Source organism: Euprymna scolopes, chromosome 14 (genome assembly GCF_053919585.1).
Source record: "Euprymna scolopes isolate OS-2025 chromosome 14, ASM5391958v1, whole genome shotgun sequence".
NCBI classification, from domain to species: domain Eukaryota; kingdom Metazoa; phylum Mollusca; class Cephalopoda; order Sepiida; family Sepiolidae; genus Euprymna; species Euprymna scolopes.
The window spans coordinates 20,139,358-20,159,948 of NC_136495.1; the positions used below are offsets into that span (position 1 = coordinate 20,139,358).

Genomic DNA, 20,591 nt, shown 5'->3' on the forward strand with positions numbered 1-20,591 from the left:
AACCCTTCCGTTCTCTTTGACTATTCATGACTGATGTGTGTGACGAGTGTGGGGTATCATTTATAAGATTTCTTGCTGTTTCAGGTTATTTCCATCTTGATGTTTTTCTTGTGTTGCGATTTCCATGTGGTTAGTGTTTGTATTATTATTTACTCACGAGGAGTTTTGACACAGGTTATCATTAAAAATATTCTTTGCCAATAACTTCCGATATTCCTTGGAGTCTAGGTGACAACAAGTCTCTTTAGCCCTTGATGCAGTTAGTACTTTATAAAGTTTAATTGTGAGTTACACTCTTCTTGATGTTACAGGTCCAATTCGTGGGTGACACTAAAAATACAAATGAGAATAACTTAGGGGGAATTTTATTGTTATGGCTGATGAAACGAAGGCATGCTATCTTTTGATTAAATATATGGTTCCGTTCAAAATTCCATGCAGATTCCTAAGTTTGGCAAAATAATTCTCGAGTTCGATAGAAAGTTTCGCAGGCTCAACAAGATACACTGGACGAAAGTTAAAGGTTACATCGACTGAAATGTAGTGCAAATAACACTCAAGATGAGAATAGTAGTGTGGATAATCCAAATACTACGAACTATCTATATATTAATTTGCTTGTCCGTACGGTGTCACGTCATCACCATCGCAAACATTAATTAATGAAACGCGTGATCATCATCGCAAACATTAATTAATGTGAATTATCTCCCTTTATTGTTCAATCTTTATCAGTTAAAAATCATTAACCCTTTTATTTCCCAAAAGTTCCCGAACAAAAAAAAAAAATAATAATAACTGTCTATTTATGGTTCCGGATTATTTTAAAGACAGTTATGCATAGAAGGTATCGTTCCAGTTTAAATAGTATAGTATTTTACTTACATTTTTAACGATGTCTTCTGTTTATTATTGTAGGAACGCTTATTCTATTTTATTCAGTAATAAATATATTTTTTACATTTAACGCTACGAGTACGTTTTTTTTGTTGTTTTTTTTTACTGTGCCACTTTATGTTTTTTTTTATTTACTTTTGAGTGAGCCTTACACAACAAAAAATATGTTTAGAAATACATGTTACAAAAGGCAAGAATGACTTTATTAAATAAATCACCAAAGTCACCATTCGCAAATACAGAGTCAAAACATATTTTACGTCTTGTTCTGTTTTGTTTTTGTTTTACGGCATATCAATCATTTTTCGTGTTATTTAATGCCGAATCGAGTAATTTTGTAACATTTATACAGCTTCACGTTGTTTACATAGTTATTACTTATGTTTTGTTCGTTTTATTTTGCTTCTTTTACAGGCATTCATCTTCTAATGCCCACCGACAGGGCATACATATTTAAATACTATAAAAAATGGACACAACATTTTTTTTTTAATATATAATAAAACAGTGTTTCATTACTTACGATTTAATTTATTTAAAGAAATATTTATTTCCTATCTAAAGATTTTCAGTATATTTTATTTAACTGAATAATTTTTCCATTATTTATATTACATTGTTAGGTTAAGTTTCGGTAAATATCCAGATACGCTACTACAGAACACCGACCACTCTAATTTGGGTTTTTTTTATATAGGTAATTGAGGTCGCTGACAACGAATCTGATAGTCAAACTTGGGGCAAATTTACCGTTTGCATGGTATTAACCCCCGAACCCACGAATAACTTTCCACCATTTTGCAGCTTCCGTTTACGCTACGCGCGTGCGCTGCAGCATGAACGACGGCTTGCTTCACCTAGCAAACTGCCTTCTCACATGGCGTACCAATCAAAAAATTACGGACTGACATTTTTTAATGACTTACAGTTAAAGAAAAGTACAACAAATTGGGGGACTTTTTTTTTTGTCTCGCGTAGTTTTTAATGTGGTTTACAAAAACATAAGCACCAAACATCTTTATGTTTTTCATTCTTTTTTTGCGGGAGGGGGGATTCAATTATAGAACTGATGTGGCTTAATAGGTGCTTTTGCAGTTTAGTTAAACGTTTTTCCGTAAGTAACGCACCGACATTTACCAATTAGAACACCATTTAACATTTATGTTACAACGTGCATGCGCGTAGCATAAACGGAAGCTGCAAAATGGTGGAAAGTAGCGGATGTGATGTTGGGGCACGCGCGCCCCAACATCACATCCGCCCCCCCCCCGCTCGCGCCCCCAATGTACACAGTAAAATCTTCGGAAAATGTTAAATGGTGTTCTAATTGGTAAATGTCGTTGCGTTACTTTTTGAAAATTTGAAAATTCTATGTTCCAGGTAAAAAAAAAAAACAACAGATAAATTACCCCACTACTCCAACTTGGAGTGCTTTCCTTTTCTGGTTTTATTTCTTTTTCAGCTAATTTTAAATTTTCCACCCAAAAAGTGCTATAATGTATTTTTGAAAATTAGAAAATTCTATGCCCTGGAAAAAAAAATCCCCTCCCCCCAACGTAGTTTGCTTGGTGAAGCCGTCATTTATGTTACAACGTGCATGCGCGTAGCATAAACGGAAGCTGCAAAATGGTGGAAAGTAGTTCGTGGGTTCAGGAGTAAATACCATGCAAACGGTAAATTTGCCCCAAGTTTGACTATCAGATTCGTTGTCAGCGACCTCAATTACCTATAAAAAAAACAAATTAGAGTGGTCGGTGTTCTGTAGTAGCGTATCTGGATATTTACCGTTTTTTTTCTTATTTTAAAACAAATTATAAAAAAAAAGATACAAGACCATTAAATTTTTTTTCATTAAATCGCTATTTAGGTGAAGGTTCAAAATAGTTAACCCTTCTCCCCATAACCGTTTTTTTTTATGCAGTAAAATACTTTGTTTCACTAATTATGGTTTAAATAAATATTTATTCCTTATTTAAAGATTTACAGTATATTTTATTTAACTGAAGAAATATTTATTGTTCATACATATATTTTTCCCTTATTTTTTTTACATTGTTAGGTGAAGTTTTAGAATAGTTAACCTCCCTCCTCATATTAAGAATGGCTTTCAGCATGATTCTTACAATAGTGCTATCAAAGTTTATTGATTTTTCTTATTTAACAAAAATTATAAAAAAGATACAAGAACATTTTAAACATTTTTTTCGTTAAATCGTTATTTAGGTGAAGGTTTAGAATAGTCAAACCCTCTCCCCTTATTAAGAATGGCATTTTATTATTTCAGCATGATGCTTACATTTTTCTTAATATAAAAAAAAGATACAAGAAAATTTTAAGCTTTTTTTTTAAATTAAAATGTTAGATAAAATTTCGGAATAACTTACTTTATAGCCAATTAGCCAGCTTACTTAACTATATAACATTGACAATAAATTTGATAGGTATAACCTACCTCACATCATTTTGATTATCGAAAAATCAAAATTTAACTGTACTTCGTAAGATTTACAGAAACACTTCATTTTCTATGCATGTAATACACAAGCATCTGAATATTATAACAGATTACAATGTTTTTATGGAAAAAAACTTTTGTACAGAAAATTCAAAGTGTTCTATTTATATTATCAGGAAGTTGTGATGCATTAATTGAAATCTATATCAATAATTCGACTTAAAAAATATTTGTGAATTTCCAAATCTTCATTGAATAAAATTCAAAATAAATAGAAAAGTCTATCGCATATGTAAAAGTTGACAGTTGCTTATTTAACTTCATTAAAAGCCATCAAAGTCAACTAAGAGCTGCTCAATATTCTGGCTTAATGGATCATTTAGCAAGGAATGAAGATGGTTATTCTGGTGTACCAGTTATTCTACCATCTACATTTACAGGAAGTCCTAGGAATCTACAACAGCTTTATCAAGATGCAATGGCAGTTTTATGTGACCTATTCATTACTTACACATGTAATCTAAAATGTCCTGAAATATTAAATAACTTGGGGTCATCAGAACTTGCACAAAATCGATGTCAGCAATGTCACAGTTTTTTAAATTCACAATCTGACTCCCAAGAACCTGCTGACTGACCACTATTCTCACTCCAAGCAGCTGATCGACGTCCCTGTCACCGCCTCAATCATCACCAGCACTTCCTGACAATATCAACAGCATCAGTTACGATCGCATTGACCTTCAATAAAAGTTTAAACTAAAGTTCTTTGTTTGTTCTACTTGCTTCCATACGTTCATTTTTATAAGGAATTTCTTACTGATGTGTTTTAAAAGATTTTAACTACCGTGGAATTTCCACGGGTCCTGCTAGTTATTATTATTATTATTATTATTATTATTATTATTATTATTATTATTATTATTATTATTATTGTTGTTGTTGTTGTTGTTGTTGATTGATGTTTTATCGGGAGTTGAGCTGCAATAGCGGACCTCACCCAGTGATCTTAAGTATTGCAGCTACCCTATTTTCTCTATTTTATGTCCAACACTTTCTGAGTGATTCTGGTTGTTTCAAGAAAACAAGCTTTTTGTAACATTTCTGCTGTTATTCCCAAATCCAACTTTTGTATCCATTTGTCAAAATCTTTCGTCGCTGATCCCAGTGCCCCCATTACAACAGGGATTACCTCAATTTCTTTCAATGTTTCCAAATCCTAGCAATCTCATATTTCAAGCCGGAATAATTGATGCACTTTTCCTCTTCCTTCTTCCCGATGTGAGTGTCAAGGGGGCAAGACGGGTTAGTTATTATTATTATTATTATTATTATTATTATTATTATTATTATTATTATTATTATTAACATCAAGTAATAATTTATTTTCTTTTTTATTTCCATTTACTAATTCTATTATTTCTATTCTCATTTTTATTTTATACACAGAACCCGACCCAGAAGCATGACGTCGGCCGGTGTGTGGTCGAAAGCACTGCTTTGCAGCTTCCTCATCAGTATCCATATTGTCGACTTCAGTGACTCCTTAGAAACAACCGTAAATGACGGACATATTTTAAGCCACAGCGGAGCCAATGAAGAGGCCAAAATCGAAAAGAAACGGGCAGCTGACCAACCGTACCGGACCCTATATAGTGACCATCTGAAAAAACGCAATGTTCCCAACCGAATATTGGCAAACGGCAAAGACATACACGTGATTTCGCGCGGCGGGGTGGATCCCATGATGTTTGGGAACTTAGGAAAGCGCGATGTAATGCGACAGCAAATGGATCCATTTATGTTTGGAAATCTAGGAAAAAGATTCGATTCCATGATGTTTGGAAACCTTGGGAAAAAAAGGGATTCTGTAATGTTTGAATCACCAAGCAGAAAAATGGACCCCATGATGTTTGGTGGTTTAGGTAAAAAGATGGACCCCATGATGTTTGGTGGTTTAGGTAAAAAGATGGACCCTATGATGTTTGGAGGACTTGGTAAAAAAATGGACCCCATGATGTTTGGTGGTCTAGGTAAAAAAATGGACCCTATGATGTTTGGTGGTCTAGGTAAAAAAATGGACCCTATGATGTTTGGTGGTCTTGGAAAAAAAATGGACTCAAAGATGTACGGTAATCTAGGTAAAAAGTTGGACCCTCTAATGTTTGGGGGTTTAGGTAAAAGAATGGACCCAATGATGTATGGCAGTCTAGGTAAAAAGATGGACCCTATGATGTTTGAAAGTGAAGGTAAAGAAATGAACCCGATGATGTATGATGGTATCAGCAGAAAAATGGACCCTATGATGTTTGGTGGTCTTGGTAAAAAGATGGACCCTATGATGTTTGAATCAGAAGGTAAAAGAATGGATCCAATGATGTTTGGTGGATTAGGGAAAAAGATGGATCCTATGATGTTCGGAGGACTTGGTAAAAAAATGGATCCCATGATGTTTGGTGGTTTGGGCAAAAAAATGGACCCCATGATGTTTGGTGGTTTGGGCAAAAAAATGGACCCCATGATGTTTGGTGGTTTGGGCAAAAAAATGGACCCCATGATGTTTGGTGGTTTGGGCAAAAAAATGGACCCTATGATGTTCGGAGGACTTGGTAAGAAAATGGATCCCATGATGTTTGGTGGTCTTGGTAAAAAAATGGATCCTGTAATGTTCGAAGGAGTTGGTAAAAGAATGGACCCTATGATGTTTGGTGGTTTAGGAAAGCGAGACCTCACAGAAGACACAATCGGTAAGTAAAATATTTGGGAATAAAATCATCAGTTCTTAGAAATAAGGTACGCTTTTTGCGAACATTAGCTGTGCATATAAAAAAAATTTTGTCATCTAAGAATGCCCGTCGTAAATTTATTTTGCAGTCCTTTCTTTCTCTCTCTCTCTCTCTCTCTCTCTCTCTCTCTCTCTCTCTCTTTCTCGCTCTCTTCTTCTCAAGATTCGGAACTGTTTGTATCGCATACGCTGCTACAAAAATATTAGCATCCATTCATACGTTTGTTTCTATGGGAATACCTAGAATAGTACGAAACTATGTCTTTAAAATCTGGCCGTGGTATACCAGACATTTAATTCTCCGGTTTATTTTGTAAGAAGGAATCTCTTTATATAATATTGCATTCGACTATATCACATGTGCATTTGTTTATTGTTTAAGAACGAATTTACTATTAAATTTACTATTAACGATGAATTATAAAATTATTTTCATTATTCACATAATATTTCAATTTTTTGCATTTATTATTGAAACTGTTTCAAGAAGTTCAGATCACGTTTACTTTTTATGAATATGTCCAATACACTTAGTCACAGGAAATAAGCTTTGTTGCCAGACTGGGGGCTCAGTTTTGCATATAAAGTCAATCTTAGTTAATTACTAACTTACTACAATATAGCGTTGCGAGGGTCATGTAACAAATTAAGTTTTTGCCTTTTCTCTGTTGGTCATTTTCATAAATTTTTGTATATAACATTACTTTTATACATCAGAGATTCAAACGGATGTTGGTGATTATTAAATGTTAACGTTATATGCTAAAGTTATACCATATATATATAGTGAACGATAAAATTGTCTCCCTAGAAAAGACGACATGATTCCATTTCCGTTTGAGAAAAAACAGTTCTCTATTTTTTCAAACCATCTACTAGTTAGCCAGTTGTGTACAAATCCCAAGGTTGGTATGAGCTTTCTATCATGTCTGAAAGTGACACAATGTTCACCGAGCGAAACCAGAGATGCGCCACTGTACAACTCATGCTCCTTACCGATCTAAGTTATGACAACTGGACCATTGCCGCAACACTCAAAATGCAAATATGGACGGTCCAACACTTGAGGGCATAGTTCAACGCATCGGACGACCCACGGTTATGGTTTTTGGTGTGGTTTCAAGTGAGGGCCACATCATGCCACCTCACATCTTTGAAGTCGGTTTGAAAGTCAACACCAAATTGTACCTTGATGTGCTGAAGAGTTTGGTAATCCCCTGGTGACATCAGGTAACCGCTGTCAGACCTTGTGTGTGGCCAGAGGATTTAGTGCTGGCTCACAAGTCCAAAGAGACCCACGCTTGGCTTTAGAAAGAGGTGCAACGACTTTGTACTATTTTTTTTTTTTTTTACTGGCCCCGCTGGACTACTTCGTTGGTTATATGTCGACAACATGATCTTCTACAACACCAAAGCCAGCCAGGTCGCTGCCATCCGTCAGGTATTCGTCGAGCACCCGTTGGCGCTTGTGAAAAAGGCATACTCCCAGTTCCAAACCCGTATCGATCCTACTACATAATTAAGTTAACTGAATTGATTTTTGTTAATAAAAGTTTTAAAATAAAGCTGTGGGGTAGTTTTCTTTATGGCGACAATTTTATGGTTATACCCTTTATATGCTAAAGTTATACCATATATATATATATATATATATATATATATATATATATATATATATATACATATATATAAGTAAATAGTAGTTTGCTTGAAGCATTGCTGGTAAAGAACATGTGCAAGTTTGAAAAGCCGAAAGCAATGTGGAAAGACCACACAGCAAAGGAAAAGAAGGAACAACAAACAAACAAATCGACGGATATTATACTTCTCACCATCTTGGATAATACTCTTGTTTTCTTTTTGAAAACGGGAGTGTTTTTTCCCGAAATTAATCAAAATTCAATGCTACCAACGGACTTTATGTGCTCCGGAAATGCTCATTATCAAGTGAGTAGAGGAGTGATGAATGAATAAATAATATATATATATATATACATATATATATAATATACATTATGTATATATATATATATATATATATATATATATATATATATATATACATATATATATTTATAATATAACATACCCGTCTATTTGTGTGTTTGTTTTTCCTTCCCTTTCTTTGCTGTTTCGGTCTTTCCACATTTCTTTCGGCTTTTCAAACTTATATATATATATATATATATATATATATATATATATATATATATATATATATATATATATATATATATATATATATATATATATATATATATACTAAAGTTATGCCAAACTTTACAGTCCAAAATAATATTTAATCGCTGACTACTTTTAAGATAATTTAATTTCATACTTTACTTTTTTTACTAAATTGGATTTTCAGTTATTTCTAAAACACTCAAGGCAGTTTCATTCGTTTGTTAGTGTTTGCGAACATTTTCAAAGTATTTACAAATAAGAATAAAGTAAGTTCAGATAAATTAATTTATCGCATTATAGTTAGCTATTGGTGCATGTTTTAATTTTTAGCCTTGAAGCAATAATGTCTTCATAGCTCAGACATTAATGTAAAAATAGAAAAGTAAATCGTAAGCTAAACATTTTGGTTTCGATTCTCGGTTGCGGCGTATGAGTCATTTTTTTAAACTTTTGAACCATTACTATATATTGAGTCCAATATAATATAATAATATATGTATATTATGTGCATTAATCAAAATATCATATTTAAAAGCGTATTTTACGACCGAGTAATACCGAGTGGCCTGCTAATAAAAGATAAGATAGAAAATATAAATAACAACTTTATTAAATAATCGAACATTAATAAGACATGTTTATAGATTGAAGGTGGTAACAAGATATATTGAGAACGCTAATTAAATATTTCAAAGCATCCATTAAATTAAAAATTAAAGCACGTAAATATTACAAGACAGCTGCTAGCTACGAATTTGATGAATAAATGCACCATGTCCAATTTATATAGGGCTCTGTTTGGATGGCACTGTTATATCACACAAAACGGAAGATAAAACAGGAAAAACTACTTTATTAGGTAGTTGAACATGAACAAGTGTTATATGTTGACTAATCGGACTATTATTCTCACCTTGAGTGTTATTAGCACCTTTTCCACTAATATTAACAATTAGTATAGATATCCCGAAAAATTGAGCCATAGAAAAAAACTTTTAAAATATCTTAGTGAACCCTTGATGATTGAACCATCTTTATGATCTGCGGACCCACCCTCAAACAAACGGTTCGAATTCTTGTAATGCATATCCAACCCTCTTTTTCCTTAGTAGAAAAAGGAGGATGTTCTCAACACCTGAAGAAGGTCGCAGGTTGCAGCGACCGAAACGTTGTGCTAATGACACCCAAGATGAGAATAATAGTCCGATTAATCAACATAACACAAGCATTCACATCTCATCTCAAAAAATTCAGAATGAACAGGATATATTTACAAATAGTAGATGTTAGCTACAAGTCTGTGTTCATGTAATACGCGCACTCCTATATGCTCTGTGAAACTTCTTTTACAGTTTTGACTTACCGGAAATCATGTCATATGAGCCAGGTCACAACAGTGATAATTACTGATTCTTATATGAATTATGGATCAAATTTATTTCAGAATTTTGATCCTCATATGAAGTATGGATCAAAGCTATTTTAGAATGCATATTTTTCTTAGAAATATCAATGAAGACTATTTTTATATGACATATAAAAACAGTCTATGCTTGAATACCTGATTCTCATAAAAATATGCATATGGAAAACGTATTCGAGAATGATCATTCATCAAAGTCATGGAAGAATACTTATCCTATTATGAAATAAGAATTGAATTTCTTTGAAAAAGTCAAATCTTCATGTGAAATACGAATCAATGTTCTGTATATAATGTATATGTAGGTATAATAAATATGAGTCAAACTTATGTATACTATATATATAATAAATATGGGTCAAAGTTTTGCATATGATATATATATATATATGTGCATATATAATAAATATGAAACGAGGTTACGTATCTAATATATATATATATATATGTATATATAATAAATATGAATCAAAGTTGTGTATATATTATATATAATAAATATGGGTCAAAGTTATGTATATTTATATACATATACATATCCGGCATAATCGCGTTGACACATCGGTTCTCGTCAGATCACCGAAGTTAAGCAACGTTGAGCATGGTTAGTACCAGATCGGTGACCATTTGGGAATTCTAGGCGCTGTATGTGCTCTCTGCTTATCTCGGCATTTGTTTCCAGTCGTCATGTACTTCATTTGCCACTGATATTTAACAATGTCGTCTCAGGAGAGGTGTGGTTGGAGATTGCGCGCCTCCTGCCACAAGAATTTCATGCGCAAGCAACCCTTCGTGAGTATCTATAGTCTGCCTAAGACTGAAGGAGCCTGCTTGATATATATATATATATATATATATATATATATATATATATATATATATATATATATATATATATATATGACAAAGGATGCGACGGGGGTAAAGTGTTCCCGTTTGTTTTCTTTTCCTCATAAAAGAAGTTTCTTTTCCTTAATGTTTCATTGTTAAAGCGTTTTTTTTTTATTTAATAAGTCTGAAGAAAGGTTGTTTTTGTGAAAATTTTTAAACGACATGTTGTTTGAATTTGTTCAAATGGTATCGAAACAATTGTAACTAACAATGAAATACACTTTTTGGTGCTATCAACCCATTTTGTGAAGTCTTGGTTTTAGTTCAAAGAGTATATATATAATATATATATATATATATATATATATATATATATATATATATATATATATATATATATATATATACAGGGTGTCCATAAAGTCCGTGTGCACTTTAAAAAACATTTATAACTTGATTTATATTTGCAATAGAAATAACCTGTAAAATGGATTTGAAAGAAGTAAATCTATATGTTTAAGCTTTTATTGAACTTTTATTTAACTTTCCACATGACCTCCATCATTAGCAATGCAAAGGGTAATACGATTTTGCAGTTCACGAAAAAACATTTGCCAAATGATTTATAGTAATGCCTGAAATCACATTAGTTACTCTAGTTTTCAAATCTTCCAATGAACTAGGTTTGGTTACATACACAATTGTTTTCACATGTCTCCATAAAAAATCTAATGGAGTCAAATCTGGCGAATGAAATGGTCCACTTCTTCCGATCCATCTGTTAGGAAATTCCTGATTTAGATACTGTCTAACACGCCGAGCAAAGTGACAAGGGGCTCCATCTTGTTGAAACACTGTATCATCTTTCAAGTTTAATTGTTCAAGTTGCGGAATAAAGTAATTCTGCAACATATCTAAGTAGCTGTCACTGTTAATAACACGATCTTCAAAAAAATATGGCCCTATGATTCGATTTATTCCCAAAGCACACCACACATAAACTTTAAGAGAGTCCCTTTCATGTTCAACAGTTTCATTTGGGTTTTCAGTTCCCCAAATTCGGCAATTATGCCTGTTGAACTTGCCACTAATATGAAATGTTGCTTCATCAGAAAACAGTAAATTACTAAAAAAATGCATCATCATTGCAAAGTGTTTCATTTAACTGGTGAAAGAAAGTTAGCCGTGCATAATAATCCTCTTCTAACAACTGTTGATGTAATTGAATTTTGTAAGCTTTCATATGAAGTTTTGTCCGCAGAATCCTATGCACAGTACACTTGGGCAGCCCGAGCTCCAATGATGTCCGTCTTACAGACTTTCTTGGACTTGCAGAAAAGGATTCTTCTATGGAAGCAACATTTTCGTCACTGACACATGGCTTTCCAGACCGTGGTTTATCATGGACAGAGCCTGTCTCTTTAAATTTTTTCATCCATTTAACAATGGTGTTCCTATGAGGCGCTTTTTTATTGTATTCAATTCTAAACTTTCTTTGTACAGCAATAGTAGATTTCAATTCAGCCAAACAAAGGACACCGTTTACTTTTTCCTCAATTGAAGCCATGGAATCAAATTGATTCTGAAAAACAAAAGAAAATATTTTTTACTTATTTTTTGCTTATCTAAAAATTGTTACGAATTTTGTGGTGAAAAACTATTCAATAAGTATACTTAAAACTAGATACATGAAAATTTATAACATTTTTTACAGATTATTTCTATCGCAAATATGAATAAAGTTATACATTTTTTAAAGTGCACACGAACTTTATGGACACCCTGTATATACATATATATATGAATCAAAGTTATGGGTATAATATATACCGTAGGTTGGGGTAGTTGCGCCAAGTCCAAGGTAATTGAGTCAACTAAAATTGAGTCAGCTAAAAGTGCTCATTTGGTAACCATGCATATAAAATTTCTTTTTTAGTTGGCGCAGTTACCCCCGGATTTACCCTAATGTGCGGTATATATAATAAATATGAACCAAATTGATATTTATATAGATTATGAAGTCAAGTTATTTTATATCTATTCTTCATATTAAGTATAAATCAAAGATATGTAAGATTACTTGACCTAACATGAAATATGCATCAAAAAAATTTCAAAATGTCTCATTTGTATATAAATATATATATATAATATAATGTATATGAAATTGTTCGTGTTTATGTATGAATGTCCGGTTAAAAGTCAAACAAAAAACAAAATATCAAATACCAACAAAGTTATCTTTTTGATTGACATTAATCTGCATAAATTATATCTAATATTTAGAACAAAACTGATCAAACGTTTCTGAATTTTTGAGATGAGGATTGGTTATTCGTATTATTTGGATTCATCGGACTATTGTTCTCATCTTGAGTGTGATTTTCACAACGTTTCGGTTGATGTAACCCCGGCCCTGCTTCAGGTGTATCTTATCGAACTTGGGAAGGTTTCTGTCGAACTCGAGAATCTGGACGGAATTTCGAGCAGAACCCTTTATTTACTTTACGGGTTAGCATGCTCTTGTCCCGTCAGTCATGACTGGATAGAGGTCCTAAGTAGTTCACAATTGTATTTTTCGGTCGCCCACACTGAGGATTGAACCTTCAACCTTCAGGAGAATATCAGTTTTTACAATTGATTTTTCAAAATATTCTAACCACTGCACCACCGGCCCTTTCCAATCTTTGACATTTAAACTTACGCAAATTTTGAAAGGCGGTTGTTTTTCAAGCCAGATTATGTATTAACTAAATCGAAGTAGACGATTTAGTTAATTCATTCCTTTATGCCGACTTATTCATAGAGGAACTATAAAAAACAAGATGTTGGTGTGAGTTATCTCAGAAAAGGGAACGGACTGGCCGGAGAGGAAAGATTGAGGTGTGGAAAGAAGGGGTGGTATCTGGTGGGGCAACAGTAAACTACCGTCTTTACCTGTCTTTCCGATATTACCAAGGCTGTACAATTTGGTGACCCGTGGTCGCCAACGCTGTTAACACAACAGGGCCGCTGCATGCATGCATAAAGATAGACAGATATTATAGTTACTATGTAAAACAAACTTAAATTTTCCTTCTTGTTTTTCTTTATTAATTTCATATTTATTTTATTTTTCAGCCGGATCCACTGATTAAATTTTAGAGGGCGGAGGAACGTCTCATCGCACGGTGGCGGCTTCCTTGGTATCACTTTCATTCTCGAAACCCAGACTTCCAAATCCCTGAAACAAATGGACAATTGGCTCATCAAACCCCGTCTCCAAATACCCATTCCGTTCTTTCTCTTTTGTAACTCCGTCGACGCCTGGTGGCACGAAAAGACAATTACTTGATCTATTTGAGTCGCCTCTTCCTAAAACGATGCTACTTCGTACCATTATTGGCACCACAATAGAAAATAGTACAAAGAAAACCAGCAGAGTGCTTGATTATTTAAACAATAAAATTTTATATTTATATATACGATGTTAGAGAAGATCAACTCGAACCAACATGTTAATCGGTAAATGTAAAACACTGTCTGGTTTGAAACCGACGGTGTCATGCTGTGTCGACTTAACTTTCTGTTACCCTATATATATATATATATATATATATATATATATGTGTGTGTGTGTGTGTGTGTGTGTGTGTGTGTGTGTGTGTGTGTGTGTGTTGTGCTCCAGCATAAGTCATACTAGAGCCAATATTTATTATTTTATTTAAATATTACATATTGATAGGCTTGAACATCCGTGTATTATGAAAATTTCGTGTTACCATAACTGATTTGTTACAGTTTTCGATGTTTCCATGGAAATGGATGCTTGCGACTATTGTAACTAAGAATTTTTCAAATTTTACATCATGCTCGGAGACGAGACTAAGTAAACCTGGGTAAAAACACACAGACGTTCCCACATGTATATATATATATATATATATATCACTTAATTAATTAATTAATTAATTAATATTTATATTACATATATCTAATATTTATACATATATATAAATACATATATATATATGCATATATATCTTACACACACATATATACACACATATATATACATATATATATATATATATATATATATATATATATATATGATCTGACATCGCATATAACACGCATGACCTGAAAAAGAAATATGTGTTCGATAAATAAGAATTTTATTAATGAATACGAAATGTATGTTGCGTTGTATTAAAACATGAAAAATAAACGTAAACCCTAAGAAAGATTGTATGATGAATTATATGAATATTTATATTTTACATGTAGGTGCTAAAAATCTATTGTATCATATATATATATATATATATATATATATATATATATATATACGTATATATTTATACAGCTATATATCTTTATATATATACAACTATATATATATTTATGTATATATACAACTATATATATATATACACATATATATATATATATATATATATATATATATATATATATATATATATATATATATATATAAGACTGATAGCAATTTTAAAATACACTGGATTATAAGAACCACTACTCAAAACAAAATGCACAATTCATTTATTTTAATCTTACTTGCTTACATTTTTCGCTAGAGATGTACGTGTGAAACCGGGATTTCATGATATTTCGGGGAAAATCGCCCTCTTCTTAATGTTTAAGTTGTGTAAGAACAGCAGATAAAAATATATAAACAATTAAGAAATGTGGGTCTTTCTCGAAATACCATGAACAAAAGGTAAAAACTGAACACAAATAAGATTTTAAAATAAAATAAATAAGACATTTGATACTAGAAAAAATATTCATGTCAATTTCTCGAATAAAGACAACATTTTTCCGCTAAAAGCTTTTTACCGTATTTAGCGGGAAAATTAAGTTGATAATACACAAAGACACGCCTCTTTTCCAGAAAACTGCATAGGATCGGATAATTTATAATCTTTTACTGGCGCATAAACCTTAGTAGTAGAATAAACATATCTTATAACAAGTGAGCTATACATGAACTTTTATGTTTTATTCCCGCAGAATTTCTTCGGGCTAAATGAATTCTGTCGGGAATGAAATACGAATCTTTGTGCGTAACTCACTTCCCATGGGCATATATGTTGTATACTAATATATATATATATATATATATATATATATATATATATATATATATATATATATATATGTGTGTGTTTGTGTTCATATTTGGAAACACTGACGTAACACGTTATTTTACTTTTACTGCTATTTCATATTTTAAAAAAGTTGTCTAACACAGAATTGCTTATTACACATTTATATTAAATAAGAATAGTAAAATTATTCTAAATTTATTCAAAGTTAATAGTGCTTAAAGTTGCGAGTCATCCGAGCCCAGTGTTAAATTCCATCATTATTATTCACACATATGTGTTTCTAATTGACACCCCCTTTTAATGTTGACAAAATGAATGAGATATGCCAGCATATGTGTGTTGTATGTGTGTACCAATTAATACCCGCCCCTCCTAGTAAAATAAAAATGAATATACCCCGTGGCAATAGAAATAACCGTTTAGTGTTGAGGCTTTTGGGAAAAAGAAGATTTTACTTGATGCAAGAAAATCGAAAACTGAAAAAGAGGGAGAACGGTGAATGAACTTTACAAAAAATGAACAAAGAATCGTGTAAAAAGACTTGGATTTATAATATCTCTCATCTCTTTCTCTTTCTTTGTTTGTGTCTCTACGTCTCTCCCTTTCCCCCCTCTCTCTCTCTCTCTCTCTCTCTCTCTCTCTTTCTATATATATGCACATACATCAATGTATATATATATATGCCTCTCTGAATTTCTGTCTTTCTCTCTCTTGTGTTTGGTGATGTCACAGAGAAGCCATTACGATCTCCCATGTCAGGGCGAAATAAATTTATACGAAGACACAATAAAATAAATGAAAAGAAAAGAACAAGTATTTGTCGCAAACAATTGTTCGTTTATTTATTTTTTCATATTTTCCTTGAATTTTGTTACATTTTATTTTCATTTTACATTTGTCTATTTTAAATTTTTACTTAGGTCATTATCTACGCGTCTCATTTCAGCTCATTTTCAGTAACTTATGTACGAATTTGACTCGTATATAAGAAAAAAGGAATTTTTTACTTACTCGATTTATTTTGTGGCATTCATGCAAGTCATTCAGACAAGGTTAGGGTTGAGGATCGATTTAAAGCTAAAGTCCAGTTAACTAAGCGCTGATCTTCCTTAAATTATATTTGTATACGTAATTATTTAAGCGAAACATACACTCAATTTTATTTATTATATACTAGTGAGGGAAGGTGCACGGCGTTGCTGTAATTTATTTCAGTTGTGTCAAATGATATTCACAGAGTATGTATTTCTTATCTACATGCTTGTTCTTCCCAGCCTCGCTGCCTGGCCGTCTGTTCACTCCCGTGACCAAGCTCCAACTCTCTCGTCTGTTCACTCCCGTGATCAAAATCCAATTCTTCGATTCTAAACTTCCCGACTTCTTGACCTCAGTTCAGGTGACGTAACCAATTAAAAGCCACGTCTCCTTAACGTGACCTTCTGTGTCACGTACGCCTGTTCAGGGTTAGTTTGTTTATATTTAACCTAGCTAATTTATATAAACATCTTCGGCTAAAACCCATTGCTACACTTTATCCTATAAACAATAAATAACCTCTAATATAAACTATTTTAAGAATATCATTTAATAGATAGATAGATAGACAGATAGATCAATTATAACTAATGAACAGGTGCTCTTCTCGTTATTCTTTTTAAAATTTATACTGTAACAGGTAGTTATCGCCACGACCTCCTTTGACCGGATGTTGTATGAAGCAGAAACACGGAGAAAGAATGTCGCCTCCTTCTTCTATTGAGACGAAAATGGCTTAGCATTTGAATGAAAAACTGCTTGAAAGATGAAATAGAGTAAATACCTAAACTCATCGATGTTGGCTTAATTTGCATTCGTGCTTTAAAACAATTCACAATAAATTAATGTTTGATGTTATTCATTTGCAATATTATTGCCCTATTTTTCCTATATATTTTGCAATAGTTTTCTCGAAATTAGCAATAATTAATTAAATTAATTTGTATAAAATATCAAAACTTTGCTAGGAATATCATGTTACTTGTTGTTGAGGAGGAAGTATTTAAAATTGAATCTATTAGTTTTTTTTTATTAAAATATCTTTATATTAAAAGCAGCTGTTTTGAATGGAATTAAATCGGATTACTTCCGGTGATGGTTTTATGACAAGAATCTCTTGACATTGTATTTGTAGGCCGTCATGTTATAATCTACAGTGAGTCAACCACGTAGTAATATGTTCTACAGAACGAAACTTGGAAGAAGCTTCATTTTGAGAATCTTTTATAAGGATCGAGCAGCGATTGAAGCACAATCGAGCACCTTCCATGGAAATACCGATAGAATTGCAAGAGACTAGCAACGTCTCTCCTCTGAAAAACGGTGCGTAAGATACTAAAGAAATCAACTTCCACTAGATTTCGAAGTCGATTTTTAATCAACGAAAAGAACTTTTTAGCGACGCCTTCTCAGATACGATAGCAACACCCCTTCTTCGCTGTATAACAATGACATTTCTTTGATTATTTAGACGAGACGGTGGTGAGAAGTAAGATATCGTCCCTACAGATTAATGATTATTTTTCTCTTAGATAACATGAAAGCTCCCTTTCTTCATGTTAAGAATGGCTTTCTTGTCTGCTTTCTTGTTTACTTTACCAAACTCCTCCGACGATTTTGGGTCTACACACTTAAAATTTTAGATATAGGTTCCTTGGACATGGATCTAACTTAATAATTTGATTTGAGCCCAACACAATAAATTTTAAGGGGTCATAATAGGGGTCAAAGTTTTAAAAAAATTGACCTTTTTTTTTTTGCTAAGCATACACATCCAAACACCCGGGCAACGTCGGGCACCCATGCTAGTTTGAAATAAATGTAGGGGGTATAGACAGCTCTATCAAGTCAGCGGTGTATTTTCTATTTGTTACTAATAATGAGAAATGATGATTAATATATGAAAAGTTAAATTATAATAAAAATTCAATTACTGCCGTAATTGTATATTTCGATATATTAATATCATAATACCTTTAACGTACGTACGTGTGTCACGATTTCCATATTATAAATTATTCGAACGGGCGATCCAATCTATATATCTATAAAAGTGAACGTGTCCGTGTGTGTGTGTGTGTGTGTGTGTGTGTGTGTGTGTGTGTGTGTACATTTCCCTACGCAATAACTCTGTTAATGTTCAATCTACAGGCTCGAAATTTGATATACAGGGTACTGAGATTTGGGAAAATCTATATGACCGGTTTTCGGCCAGAAATTTTGCTGTTAAGGGGTCAAAGTTCAACGATTTGACCTTTGAGAACTCTACCAAACTCCTCCGACAATTTTGGGTCTAAACACTTGCAATTTTAGATAAATAACTTAATAACTTAAATAAATAACTTAATAACTTGATTTGAGCCCAAAACAATAAATGTTAAGGGGTCATGATAGGGGTCAAAGTTTAAAAAATTGACCTTTTTGTTTTGCTCAGCATATACCTCCAAACACCCGGGCAATGCCGGGCACCCATGCTAGTTTATTAAAAAGAAGGATAGAAGGTGATAACAAAGTACGAATATTAAATTAGTATATGGATACGCTAATTTGACAGAAGTCATCGGTTATATTTTCAGAAAATTCTTATTTCACTTTTCTTTGTGGAAGATAGCGCGCTTGTCTTAGTCTCTGCTTCACCTCCGTACCTGGCCATTATAGCCCCTGTCTCTTACACTCTCTTCGTCATAACCCTCTTTCTAGCTCTCTCTCTCTCTCCATCTAACTCATAACTCTCTTTGTATATAACTAACTATACCTGTGTGCTTACGTCACTCGACCAGGCAAAGACCAGCGCGTGACCTTTAGTCACGATTTCTGACCAAATTTATTTTTTAGTGTTTTAACACTTAACTCCCAAGGCTGCATTCCTTTCTTGATTGTTTTTAAATATTTTGCTAAACATTTCTTTGTTTCAATAACATTCACTCTGCGCCCGTTTTTCTACATAACAATTACAAAACAATAATATTGTTTATTATCTAACATCTTCCCTTTTTTATGATAATAGTCGCTTTTCTAAATCGACTATCAGCAAGGCAATCCGATGTTGCCTCAACATAACATAACAAATATATTGAAATAAATAGGGAGTACAAACACTGGCGAATCATAATTGGTTTTCCCGCATTTTGATAATATGCATTAGACATCAATTAATAAATATTCCTTAAATTTCAGTTTCATTGGTGTATTTAAATTAGTTTTAAGAGGACATTATATGGGCACAATTTTCCATGTGAAAATTCAAATAAATCAGATTTACATTCAATTTGATCCATATTTACAAGAATTTCAATAAAGCAAGATTCCTCTGAATTTCAAGTTCTTCTGGTGATCCCTTATGATTATGCTTTAGATTTTAAACGACATTCATTTTCATCGAAATGCTCGAAATAAATAAAGCTTTTTCAAATGAAGTTTAATTGTACTTTGTATTCGAATGTTCACACATACGAAAATGATATGAAACTTTTCTGTGCACGGAATTAATTTTACCTGTTCTGTGACGGGTATTTCTCGAATTAAGTGTAAATTAATTTAATCGCATTCTTTAAAATGTGTTAAGTAGTTTCATGTTCTTGCAGAATCAGTGATCCTTCCAGCGTTCAAAAAGATAGTGAAAAGTATGCTTGGCGGTACGGCCGAACAAGAAATTAGCAAGATCCCTCTTTCAGACAATACAATTTTGACCCCACTTTGATGTAGGAGACTACTAGCGAGGACATAACTTGCAGAAATACTATGTAGAGAGTTGAGCAGCAAGATGTCTATTCCTATTATCTTTGAACGTCTGCATGTCGGTATAGTTGGGAAAAGCAGGAACCCAGAACGATAAGGATATACAGATTTTTGTGAAGAGTTTAG

At 32.7% G+C, this 20,591-nt stretch overlaps 1 protein-coding gene across 1 annotated transcript in view; it reads left to right on the forward strand.

Annotated features, from left to right (window-relative positions):
• LOC145292889 (uncharacterized) overlaps window positions 1–16,522 on the forward strand; it is a 155,456-nt gene extending 138,934 nt beyond the window's left edge. Inside the window, exons 2-3 of the mRNA XM_080139025.1 lie at window positions 4,802–6,099; window positions 13,696–16,522. Coding sequence (XP_079995151.1) covers window positions 4,818–6,099; window positions 13,696–13,712 — 1,299 coding nt within the window. The 5' untranslated portion in view covers window positions 4,802–4,817 and the 3' untranslated portion in view covers window positions 13,713–16,522. The remainder of the gene's footprint in view (window positions 1–4,801; window positions 6,100–13,695) is intronic.
• Window positions 16,523–20,591: the final 4,069 nt, after the last annotated feature.